Consider the following 12,225-nt stretch of genomic DNA (forward strand, 5'->3'; position numbering starts at 1 on the left):
TCTGATTGCAGTGAAAGGTCTTGCAAATATTGTGGAAAGTAATTTGCGTGAATGCTTTCATCTAATTTTGTGACTTATTTCTCTTGACATTTGATTTCTCTATTGCTTTTGCAACAATGTTGCAAGTTGTTAAAGGCTATAAGTTATCTAGCGAAGCGAGAGTTCTCGCTCTCTTTCAGCAACAGTTATGTACAAAGTAGCGGCGGATATATAATATAAATTCAAAAGTAGCGTCTGTTGGGTTCTGTGCACAGTAAATCTTCTTCATTGGCGCGATTTTGGCCGGGTTAAACAAAGCGCCAGTCGTTTCTTTCTCCTGCTAACCGGCGCCAGTTGGACACATCAAGTGAACCAAGTTCTTCTCCACCTGATATTTCTAAAGCAGATGATGTCCTCTGCTTCCTTTGTTACACCCAACTGGTAACGCGTTGAATACTTTCAGAGCCGGAACGTATGTGTCCATTCGGACAACATGACCCAGCCAATGTAGGCGCTGGATCTTTATTCGCTGCGCTATGTCAATGTCGTCGTAAAGTTCATACAGCTCATCGTTCAATCGTCGACGATATTCGCCGTTGCCCATGTACAACGGTTCAAAAATCTTTCTTCCAAACATTCCAAGGGACATCTCATCGATATTGCCGTCGTTCAAGCTTCTGCGCCATAGGTTAGGATAAGCATGATGAGAGCCATATACTCACACATTTTGTTCGTCAAGAGGGAATTTTACTACTCAGTTCACTACTTTGTCAAGATATTTGAAGACTGACATTGTTATCGGTGATAATGCTGGATTCTAGATAGACGAAGTCTTCAACCACGAAATCATAACTGTCAACAGTTATGTGGATGACAATACTAGCGTGCGCCAGCTGTTTGCTTGCTGACAGGAGGTACTTCGCTTTGTCCTCATTCACCACCAGACCCATTCGCTTTTTCATATAGCTTGTAAGGACAGAGCTAACAGAGCGGGTGTTAAGGCCGCTGATACGGGGATATCATCGGGATACGCCAACAATTTGTATGCTCTTATAAAAAGTTGAGCGTAAGCGATTATATTCTAAAGCTCGCACGATCTTTTCCAGCGTCAGGTGAAAGAAGTCACACAACAGAGAGTCACCCTGACTGAAAACTCGTCTGGTACCAAACGGTTTGGAGAGGCCCTTCCCAATTCTGACGGCGCAGCTGGTATTGAGCAATGTCATTTCAGATATTGTAAATACTGTTTGTAAGATGTTCTGACACAGTAATTTTATTCCTTATTCCAGAGACCTCATAAACACATTTTCTTATCAGGGATAGTCGTTCAAATTCAGCTTATAGATCAGCTTTATTGAGATCTCTTTATTTCAAGGAGGGAGGGTTAAAACACGCAGGAAACCCCCTTCAAATCAGACAACAATTGATAAGAATAACGGTGAAGAATCGCTCACTCATCCGTGAGAAAACAACTACTTACTCCGGAGCAAGAACGTACTGAGAAGTAGCAACAACAGCTTATAACTCCGGCAGAGTGAACAGCGACACACACCAGCAAAAGGAATGCGTGAGCGCACAAGCGGCGAAGAAAGAATCCGCTATATGTGATGGGGGAGCGACTGAGAAAGCTTATCAGTATGATGAAGGTGCAGAAACATATAAATATGCCTATGAGGGATCTGGTGAGAGCGATTGATAAGCAGCTGAGGGCTCAGAGAGCCATATACAGAAGGGCGAAGCTACCCACTGTGCGCACCAATAAAAGTAAACGAACAGAAGTAGCTGAAAATGATATCAACCGACACCCAAGAAGAGCCCCTACTGATCCTGATAGTGGACGAGAAGAGCACCAAAAATTAATGAGCCTCCATTTGGAAAAAAGTACCAATAGACGCGAAACTCAATCAGCAATAACCATATGCCAACCAATCAAAAAGTGAGGAGGAGGCTGTTATAATAAAACAAAGCGCGGTGACTACACGCATGAATGCGCTTATACGTGAGGAAGCCACTGCGCAAAGGTGGAGAAAATTCGTTAAGTGTAAACGCAAAACCAAACGGAGTAAACCAACGTGAGCTAAAGGAGCTTAGCTTAGCTTCCGTTACCACTTGGAGTACGCTAGCAGCAAAATTGCGGTTGCATTGGTAGTACTGGCCAAAATAATGGCAAATATCGGCGGACCAAGGCAGCAGGCAAGACAGATACTGGCAGGAGTGGCATATGGCATCAGTAACGGACGTAGAGTCTAGTGCTCCAACCGCCTCCCGACGAAATACTTACCGGTAGTACCAGGGGGATCGGTACTTTGTCGGTAAGAGGTTTAGTTCAGGTTAAAGTCGCACACTGACGTGATAAGGCTTTCGATGCTTCCTCCTCGTAAAAAAGAACAAAAAATAAATATATGTGACGACAGATATCTCGTCACTAAATATTCCTTAGAAGCCCTGGTGGTATGAAGATAATAGCACTAAGAAATCGTAAACTAACTCTCTACTAAAGACTTCATCCAATTAATATATTTTTCAGACATGCAATTTAGGAATGGTTAAGCAATTGCATCTATAAATCTCTTGACGATCAACTGTAACTTTATTTTGCCTTATATACATTCGCGAACTCATCACGAGAACTACAAGCTATTATATGTATAAATATGTATACAAATGCTGACTCTTCTACTCACCGGTTTGTGTGCCCGAATCGAACAACGTACTGGTGGTTTCCACCGTCATGCTGCCGATGGTGCCATCAGTGATTTGTGCGCTTGAATCACGTCGCCCGCGATAGCTGAAAAGTGTACATAAATATTTAATCCACGGATCCTCCATTTCACAAACGTTCGTCTACTCACCGATACACATCGTCGCTTTGCGAGCTCTGCCGCCGAAAATTCCTACAACGTATCATCTCTTCGGTGGTGGACTGTCGACGAAAACCACGTGCTATAAAGATCTCTTCGGTCGTAGATTGCCTCCTAATCGCAGGTCGTGAACTGGGCTCCCCCGATGGCAAATTTGGTGGTCGTGAGCCTGGGCTCGGATCGCGAGAAGAGGAACAGCTGTTTGAATCGGGTGAACGTGAGCTGCGTGCAGCAGACGAACTCTGCCGGCGCAGTGTCTGTCGGCGTGGACTGCCATCACGATCGTGACTGCGATCGGGTGAAAGATGAGCACGCGAGTCACGTCGTCCGCCACGTGATGCGCTATCCGGGCTAAGTGAATCACGACGAGATGTACGTCGCTCGCAGTCCTCCACCGGATCGGGGCTAAGTGCCGGCTGTGAATCACGTCGACCACCGCCAGGCAAACAGCTCTCATCGAATGCGGTTGCTTGCCGTTGAAGGCGTTGTAGTCGAGGTGCACGTTCTGGTGATATGCCTGCTTTAGAATCACGTCGATTGACACGACCACATTGAGTTGTCGAGTCGCGGCGTCCCTTTAACGGTGCAGTGGGACTAGTGGCCGGTGGGGTGACCGAACTGGTGATAATGGTAGGCGGCGGCAACGCTTGACAAGCCGAATCAACCTGATTGGAGGTGGTAGTAGAAATTAGCGGTACAGAGTCAAAGCCAGAAGAACTGGTAGAGGGACGTTGTTCTTGCCGGAAAGTGGGAAAATCGGGAGCGGCTAATGAATCACGTTTCTTGGCTGCCGCGCCGCTGATCTTGGGTGGCGGAGGTGGAGTGGGGGCACGGCCAATGTTGCTGTCGCGACGGCTCGAGAGATAACTTTCACCCGAACCGCGACGCGAACTCTGCAATAAGGCGATTGCACAAGAGATACAAGTGTACAGAAAACGGTAAAAGTTTAGGTAATGTATGATATGGGAGTGAAAAGTGAGTGTTGAGTGCTGAGAAGAAAGGAGTGGATGAGCACAAGCATGAAGGCTTGTATAACAATAGGAAGAAAAGTCATGGCTAAAATTTCTTTATTAGATGCATTACTACTTACAATACGTCCTGAACCTTCGACCACAACCGACACCGCCACATTTGACTCCTCGCCGGCAGTACTCTCACGCCTATTCCAATGCTTCACAAACTCTGCGGTGTTCGAGTCACGACGTGAACGCATGCTGCGTATACCCGAATCGGCACTGGACTCGCGGCGCTTGCGTGGCATAATGTAGGTTGTGGTCGAGCCAGCGCCAGTTGACGCATCGGTGGTGGAGGTGCGCCATGGCAAGCTGCGCGCTAGGTCAGCTAAGGTTTCGCGACGATTGAGTTGCGCTTTTTGACGTTGGGCTTGAGATTGTTGTTTGGCACCACCGCCGCTCCATTCGCGCAGGATATCGGTGAGTTGAGCGAGTGAACTGCGACGACGACGCTGCAGTCCTACAAACGAAATGGAGGACGACAAAGCAAAGAAAAGTGGATGAGTGCGTAAAGAATCGAAAAAAAAAATGTTTACAGATAATTTACCTGATGGCGGTGATGTACTAGGAGGCGAGTTTATCTGTGCAGCGGAATCGCGGCGACCACCCAAGCGTTGACGTACTGTCGATTCCTCCAGCTAAAAGTTGGTGATGGCAAAGAAATTTTGAATTTTGCATTTGACAAAAGTGTATACCTTTGAGCTATGTTTGATTACTGGGCGATGTTCAACTTACCTGCTCTCTGACCAAATCGTCCCAGCCATTTCCGCCCGTCCACACCAGGCCCACCTGATGTGACAAAATCGGCAGATTGCAGACAAAGCATACCGCTGTCATATTCCTAAAAAAGAAAATGAGAAAAAAAAAAGACGGAAATTTTATACAAATGTGAAATGAGATAAAAGTGTATATGGCTTGAAATGAGTAATAGCAGCTTGCGCTTAAGTAGCATATGAAATTAGAGCGAAAGAGGGAGATAGAAAATAGGCAACGACGCATGCACAAATTGTAAAAGTGTGCACAAAACTTTGGGCGTCTTAAAGGGAAGGAGACATTTTGAACACGTGCCGTTGATAGTACCGTTAGTTTAAAGAAACACCTATTAATGATCTCTGAATTTCAATTTTCTTATTTAAAAAATTTTTTACGTAAGCATGCGCTAAATATATTTAAAACATTTAAACGGGACAACAAATATGGGGCATGCAAAATGGTAAAATTTATACTGAATAATTCCATAAAATAAGAAAAACTTTTTGCGAAAATTCATATGGCCACCCAAGTTCTGCAGACTAAATAAAAAAAACTTATTAAAGCTTTGTAGTGAGTTTAAGCTGTCGACTAAAAGCAGGTAGTGCTATGCACAGATTCTTAGCAATAGGTATGACGCGCCTTTTTTGATAGAAATCGTCGGTACTTAGTCTACTGCCACACGGAGTGGCTTTGAAATAAGTCTGGCTCAACTTAAAATATCCATGGCAAAAAGTTAACTATAAAACTATGCATATTCTTTAAAACGCTGTAGGCTACTTATAGATAGTAGATCCATTTGTCGCCTTATGTAAGAGAGTTATGCTCTTAATTTATTAATTCATCTTACAATAACTATCAGTAGCATGCCGTTGCTTTTTCTTTTAAGAGCAAATGAAATTCAAAGGCAAGCTCCGGAGCTAGCGTTTCGTTTAATAATTATAAGTAATTAGCTATATAATTCCATTCCTCACTCGCGGAAAGAGATGCTCTGAGGAAGCAGATTGGTGGCATCGTGCCGAGCAACATAATCAGCACAACGCACGACCGCGAAGACAGCTACAGTGCAACAAAGCGAAGCCTCACAGACAGAGGCACAAGAAGACGAGTCTATAGCATGAAAGGTGGCTACAAATACATGGGTGAATAGAGTTGGTTCTTTATAGATGCCGTTCCGAGCCTTCCCGAAGTAATGCAGAAAGTTGTCCCGAGAAGGGTGTCTCCCCCGAAGTAGACGGGGGACAGTTTTAGTGGCCACACCACTCAACGCAGTAAATGACGGTCACTGTTAGTACGAAGACACTTTGAACCCTACCTCGAACCCACACGAAAAAAAACTACATGGAATTAAAAGCTCCTTGGCAGCCAGAACTATTAAATCATGGAGCCTACGGTGTGCACTTATCTACAGAAATATCATCAGAGTACTGACTCGAACGACTTTCTGACTGGGTGTGTGCTGGTAAGTCACATGTGTTCAGCTCTGAGCATTGTCTTGGTACTTTTCAGGATTTGCACTCATGTGGAGGTGATAAGTAAGAACTGAAAGTTCCCCTTAAATTTAACACCAAATAGATCGGCATTGGTAGCAAAGGGCAACATAGCTTCTTCTTCGTGTCAGTGGTAGTCACTAGCTTTTGAGCGGAACAAAATGAATATTAATCAAAAACAAAAAATAACTGAAAAAAGTTTTATTGACGCAAATATGTAGAAATGCTTGCTGATTCTTTGCTGGGTATTTGGCTGAGCTCTTCTTCCAATTTGTGATGTGAACTTTGCTGTTTTTCCACAACTTCTACTTACATGCCGCCTCCGAACGGCGATTGGTTTATAAGCAGCAGCGGTGTCAAGGCAGCAATTCACGCGGGGGCCTGTCGAGGGGCGACCGCTAGTAGAAAAGAACCTTTTCTATCGTTTAGTCCTTCAAGTCCACTGTGGGTTTGGAAACCGGCGCTCTACCAAATCGTAGTCACCACAATCTTTTCTGTTACATTTGTTAAGCTAATTATAAAATCTCGAAAGGGGCTACTATAAAAATTTAAGCGAATCAGATTCAGAGAGTTCACACGAAAGCACTTTATTCTACCATAAAGTGTGCTTAGCTCAGCTTTCTTGGGCACAAAACAAACTTTTCAAAGCTCAATACTAACTCCCGAAAATAAATCCATAATAAAAAACTGCCATAATCAAAGTCCCTTCTTCCTTTTTCTATCTGTTGGGTTCTCGTCAAAATGGATGTGTTTTGATTCTTTGTTCAAGTGGACCTCTCGCGTGGGCAGCCATGTAACTTAACCTAGCTGTCATAATATTTACAGTAGAAGTATGTGCATATAAAGTATTTGGAAGAATTTTGACTAGTAGTATCAAATATTCATGAGCAAGAGCAGATACTAAATATTAAGCTATCCATGGCAAGCATAAGAAATAGATTTGGACTTATATAATTGTATAGCATATTAGCGGTGATATTGAGTGAGAAAAATAATAAAAAAATCAAAATTATATTGAGCGAGCAAAATATTATAAAATGTAGTAGTCATTTACCAATAGATGACAGCTTTTATGAGGTAAGAAAACTTTTGCGAGCTTTTTCAAAGGATAGTTAAAGCAAAGTTTCAAGATAAAAGATATTTTATAGCTGAGGAGAATAAATTCAAGCACAATAAGCAAACGAAGTACAAGTAATAAGCTACGAAATGGATTTAAATAAATTTTTGAAAATAAATATTTTTTTAATTTTGTTTTATTCAATTTAACTGACTAACTTTTTGCGTATGTTGGTCGACACGGAGGGCTGATCTACGGACCTGTATTGCCGCAGTTTTGGCATGGCGCATAGTTGTTGGTGTCAGCGGTGATGGTGGCGAGGCGGACGAAGACGGCGACAGCGACAGCAGCGCTGGTTGGTGACGTAGACAAATTTTCGTCTTTCGTTTTTCGTTTTTAGGCGATAAAATAAACAAGAAGCGGTTAAAAGAAACGCAAAGGAAATTTAAAAGCGCCGATAGAGGTGCCAACTGGTATGAGATCGATTGTGTGTCTTATCAAGTTATCCTTTGGCGGCTGTTGCGGTTACGTTGTTGTTAGTTAGCGCTGATGGTGCCGAGGTTGGAGTCGTACCAAAGCTTAATACAAATTCGGCGAGTACTTTTGTTTTTGGTTTCGTTTTCTTCTAGTTTTCACATATAAAACACACACATACATACAAACACATTAGGGGTTTGATATGGAACTTTGTTTTTTGGGATTTCTTGTTTAGGTTTATGGGGAGTTGGAGTATTTTTGTGGATATTTTTACTTTAGTCGGTTGGCTACTACACAAACAGAGAAACTGGAAAAAGAAAAGAAAAATCGAAAACATATTTTTGGGTAAACATCGTTTTTTTTTGCTTTTGTAGATACTTCAATTGTTTCTACTACATATGACATAAAGAGAATAGTATTCATAAGGGAGGAGTGGGGATCAACACTGAAAAATGTACACATTATTTGATCCATTGAAACTAATAATAGGTAAGTTGGGGCTGTACAGGGAGCAGGGCCTTAAATATATGGACGTATACAATTCGAATATAAAAGCGCATGCAAGATAAAGTTGAGAACTGCTCATTAATGTTATATTTATTTTTTAAATATTTTTAAATATTTTCAAATATTATATTTCCTTCCATATCTTTTATGGCTAATTAAGGCTCATTACGATAACTTAAATTGTAAATCATTTTTGAGCGCCTAAAAGTATATAAAGTACTGCGAAAGGGTGCATAAGAATTTTGTAAGCTAAACAAGACCACAGCAAATAATTTGCATATAATAAAATGGGAAACAATTTTTTCGCGTCGGCTAATTTTCAAAAATAAATAACTAAATAAAAAAATTCAAATAAAGTAATAACAAAAAACAAAAAAAAAAAGAATGGGATAGAAGTTTAAATGAAATTTCTAATTTATGAAAAATAAAATTTTAATACTAACTGATACTTTCACATCAACTAATTAAAACAAAGAACACAACAACAAAATAAAGAAATAAAACACTTTAAAAAGCTTTATTTACTTTTAAAATATTCAAAATATTTCACAATACTTATGTTTATTAATGTTTATTTAAAACTTATTACGATAAATTAAATTGTAAATTATACTTAAGCTCCTGAATTTTGTAAACTAAAAATATCACAGATTTATATATTAGAAAATTATTTTTATAGAAAAAATTTAGAAAATAATTTTTTAATCAACTAATTTTCAAAAAAGAAAAATGAATAGATACAAACATTTAAACAAAGCAATTTTAAAAAATTAAATTTAATATAAATTTTAGTTGAAATTTTTATTTTATGAAACAGCAAAGTTTAATACTAAGTAATACTTTCGCATAAATATTAATTTCAAATTTCAATTAATTTTCAAAAAAAAAAATTAATAAATAACTATAAAAGTTTTAATAAATTAATAATGAAAAATATAATTAAATAAATATTTAAATGAAATTTCTAATTTATGAAACATTAAGTCTTAGTACTAACTAATAATGTCATATCACCAAATTTCCAAAAAAAAAGTTTAAATAAGGTAATAATACAAAAAAATTGAATACAAATTTAAACGAAATTCCTAATTTAGGAAAAATTAAATTTTGATACTTACTGATACTTTTGCACCAACTAATTTCCAAACAAAAAAAGAAATTTAAATAAGGTCATAGTAAAGAATAAAATTAAATAAAAATTGCAGTCAAAATTTTTAATTTATTAATTAATACTTTCGCATCAACTAATTGACAAAAAAGAAGTTCATAAAAAAATTTAAATAAAAAATTTTTGTTGAAAATGAAATAAACATTTTAATTGAATATTTGAATTTTTCAAAAATTAAATTTTAATGTTAACTAATTTAATTTTCTTTTTCCTTCTCTTTTCTATTCGAAGCTCCTTTCGTAGTAAAAATTAAAATCACATAAAAATTTATATGATAAAATGAAAGGAATAAATTTTAATATGAAATAATTTAATTTAAATTTTCCTCTCCTTTTGATTTCGAAGTTCGTTTAAAAGCAATACCTTTCAACGCATAAAATCAAACTACTAATTTTCAATATAGCTCACAAGCGTATTTGAGTATTTCTACAGAGCTTATGAGAACACAAATGGCCATGGGAATGTAATTGTGACACACTGACCCTGTGATGAATGCCTGAATGTATGCTTTAAATTCTGAACGTTGGGTTTATTTGCTAAGAGGCTGCATTTAAGCATTTTCATTAGCTACTTTTCATTATTATTCCTGTAGGTATTAAAAAGCCCTGACGAATGCCTAAAAGTAGGCTATTAATTTTTCAAACAGCTCCCAAACTTAGTTTTTGGGCGTTTTAGCAATTTGAGTTTAAAAATATGAATTTCATAAAGAGATAAATGTGGAAATTAAAGGAGCTTAAAATACACCCTTCATATTTTACACGATGCAGATTTCATTTCTAAAACGGAGCTGCCCTTCAGGGCGCATATCAACGTTTGGCTGTTCGGTTACTTCGAAGCTGTTGGTATCGCACCTACATACATACATCTATATTCATGTATATATAGATATGAGTACACGTCGAGCTCCTAATCATTTAAATAAGCAAACGCACATACAAATCGAAAGTTGCACCACGAACACAACTGAGGTCTTAACCTCAATCGGAAAGGGGGAAAAGCTGAGTATTTATGCGCCTGTCGCCCTTTGCAAGGGACCCTTCTGTTTTTTGTTTTATAAGTGCGTGAATGTTATTTTAGCGTATTTATAGGCATACACACACACCGACCCGTTGCACAACCAGCGCACAGAAGGGCATCTTCTCATTACACTTATGCAAAGCGGCCAAGCAACCGTTCAACTGTTGTTACTTGGCGTTGGTGGTTATGATAGTTGCCTTGGCCGAAGCTGAGGTCACAAGTGATTCTTCGCAGGCTGTGTGAGCGACGGTGGTGGGTGTGCAAATACAATTCAAGGCGCTTGCCTGACATACACATCGGCATTTACTTGCCCTCGTCAACTGGGGCGAAATGATAATTTGTTATCCATTAACACAGAAAAAACAGAAAAAAATGCGACCAAATTCAACCGCAAGCATGCTTATTGTAATTTCCGTGCCAACAATGGGGACAATTGACGCGGAATATTTAAGCAAGTTTTTAAATTTGAACTTTTTGAAATTACTTTAGAAAATGTCTTCCGAATGTGCGCTGAAGAGATTAATTTCAATTCCGGTGAATTAAGGCAAGCACAATTTCTGTGACATACTAGAAGGCGACATTCTTCATATATACACAGTCAGCATCAAAAGAAAGTGTACATCAGATATTGATACGTTTCGACTATTTATTTATTTATTTTGTAATTTGAAAAAAGTATAGTCCATACTACAATACAAAGAAAATCATATATAGTAAAGTTTTGAACTTTGTATAACATTTGTAAAAATTCGAAAAAATTGCATTAAAATTTCAAATTTTTAACACAGAATTTGAAAAATGTTAGTTACGCAATTTTCGTACTCATTCATGGCGTTGAATTTTGAAAATTTTGTCTGCTGACGGTATTGGGTGTTTTCTTCCATATCAAAAAAATTATAAAATAAGCGTTAAATAGAGAAAATGCACAAGACCGTGAAAAAATCTCAAAAACCGGTGTGATTTTTGATCTACTTAAAACTTTCACTTTATTATGACAAAATTGAATGAGTTTAAAATTGCATACTTGAATTTTTTTTGGAAATTCTGAGTAAAACGTTTGAAATGTTTGGTTTGACTTTTGATGGGAATTTGCAGAATTCTTACAAATTTTGTACAAAGTTTGAAGCTTTGTTTATATAGTTTTTTTTTGCAGTATGAATAAATAAGAGATACACAATTAGTCAAACCTTGTCAATATACGCAATATATTGGTAAAGAAAAGGTAAATGATATATACATGATTTACGGGATATAAAATATTTGTATTGTAGACTAATTTTCCTTGCTCTTAGAGGTTGAGCGCGCAAAATATTATTTAAGTTAAAATAAATTTCTTCGCGCTAGCTCCAAGCGTTAAGTGCTTGAAATATCCGCAAAGTCAAATACATTTCAACTTAAAGGTAGAAAGACTACGTTCACAGAAATTTTGTCGCTCGCAATTTTGTGTCACAAACTTTTGAGTGCAGCAAAGTTTTATAATATTATTTGATAACACCACTTTTCATTTCGCTCAAATCCGAATCTACCGAGTTTAAGGTGCTAATCCAGAATTTTCGAAAAATCGATTTTTTTCAGTTTATTATTCTGTGTAGTTTTAAGTGTATTTTTGTGGAAGTCGTTTGTAAAAATTCCCCATAGATACAAAGTTATGGTAGAAAATGTAACTGCCCTACGAGAGTTTGATGGGCGCAAGTAGCTGTCCTTCGTTTGAGGCAGGGACCTCTAGCGAAATGCACTTGAAAGTTTAAACCCGTTTTTTTTTTTAAACTATCTGGTCAGCCCATAAGTTCGTGCGTATTTTAAAGGTGGTTTTAAAGGTTTGGAAAACCACTTTTGCGCAGTCCTTACACTCATGGTATCCTCTCCGTGAACAGTGTTTATTTCTGCAGCAGTTGTTGCTTTTTTA

General features: G+C 38.2%; 1 protein-coding gene across 5 annotated transcripts in view; it reads right to left on the bottom strand.

The window, feature by feature from the left end:
* LOC128859051 (uncharacterized) overlaps positions 1-7,917 on the bottom strand; it is a 196,427-nt gene extending 188,510 nt beyond the window's left edge. For 3 of the 5 annotated variants that reach the window (XM_054095732.1, XM_054095733.1, XM_054095731.1), the window contains exons 1-6: positions 7,369-7,917; positions 4,589-4,694; positions 4,401-4,491; positions 3,931-4,313; positions 2,832-3,733; positions 2,664-2,767 (exon numbers count right to left, since the gene is read on the bottom strand). In XM_054095732.1, the coding sequence (XP_053951707.1) occupies positions 2,664-2,767; positions 2,832-3,733; positions 3,931-4,313; positions 4,401-4,491; positions 4,589-4,694; positions 7,369-7,433 (1,651 nt within the window). In that variant the 5' untranslated portion in view covers positions 7,434-7,917. The remainder of the gene's footprint in view (positions 1-2,663; positions 2,768-2,831; positions 3,734-3,930; positions 4,314-4,400; positions 4,492-4,588; positions 4,695-7,368) is intronic. The other 2 variants (XM_054095734.1, XM_054095735.1) reach the window with 2 other exon arrangements.
* Positions 7,918-12,225: the final 4,308 nt, after the last annotated feature.

This window comes from Anastrepha ludens, chromosome 3 (assembly GCF_028408465.1).
Source record: "Anastrepha ludens isolate Willacy chromosome 3, idAnaLude1.1, whole genome shotgun sequence".
NCBI lineage: Eukaryota > Metazoa > Arthropoda > Insecta > Diptera > Tephritidae > Anastrepha > Anastrepha ludens.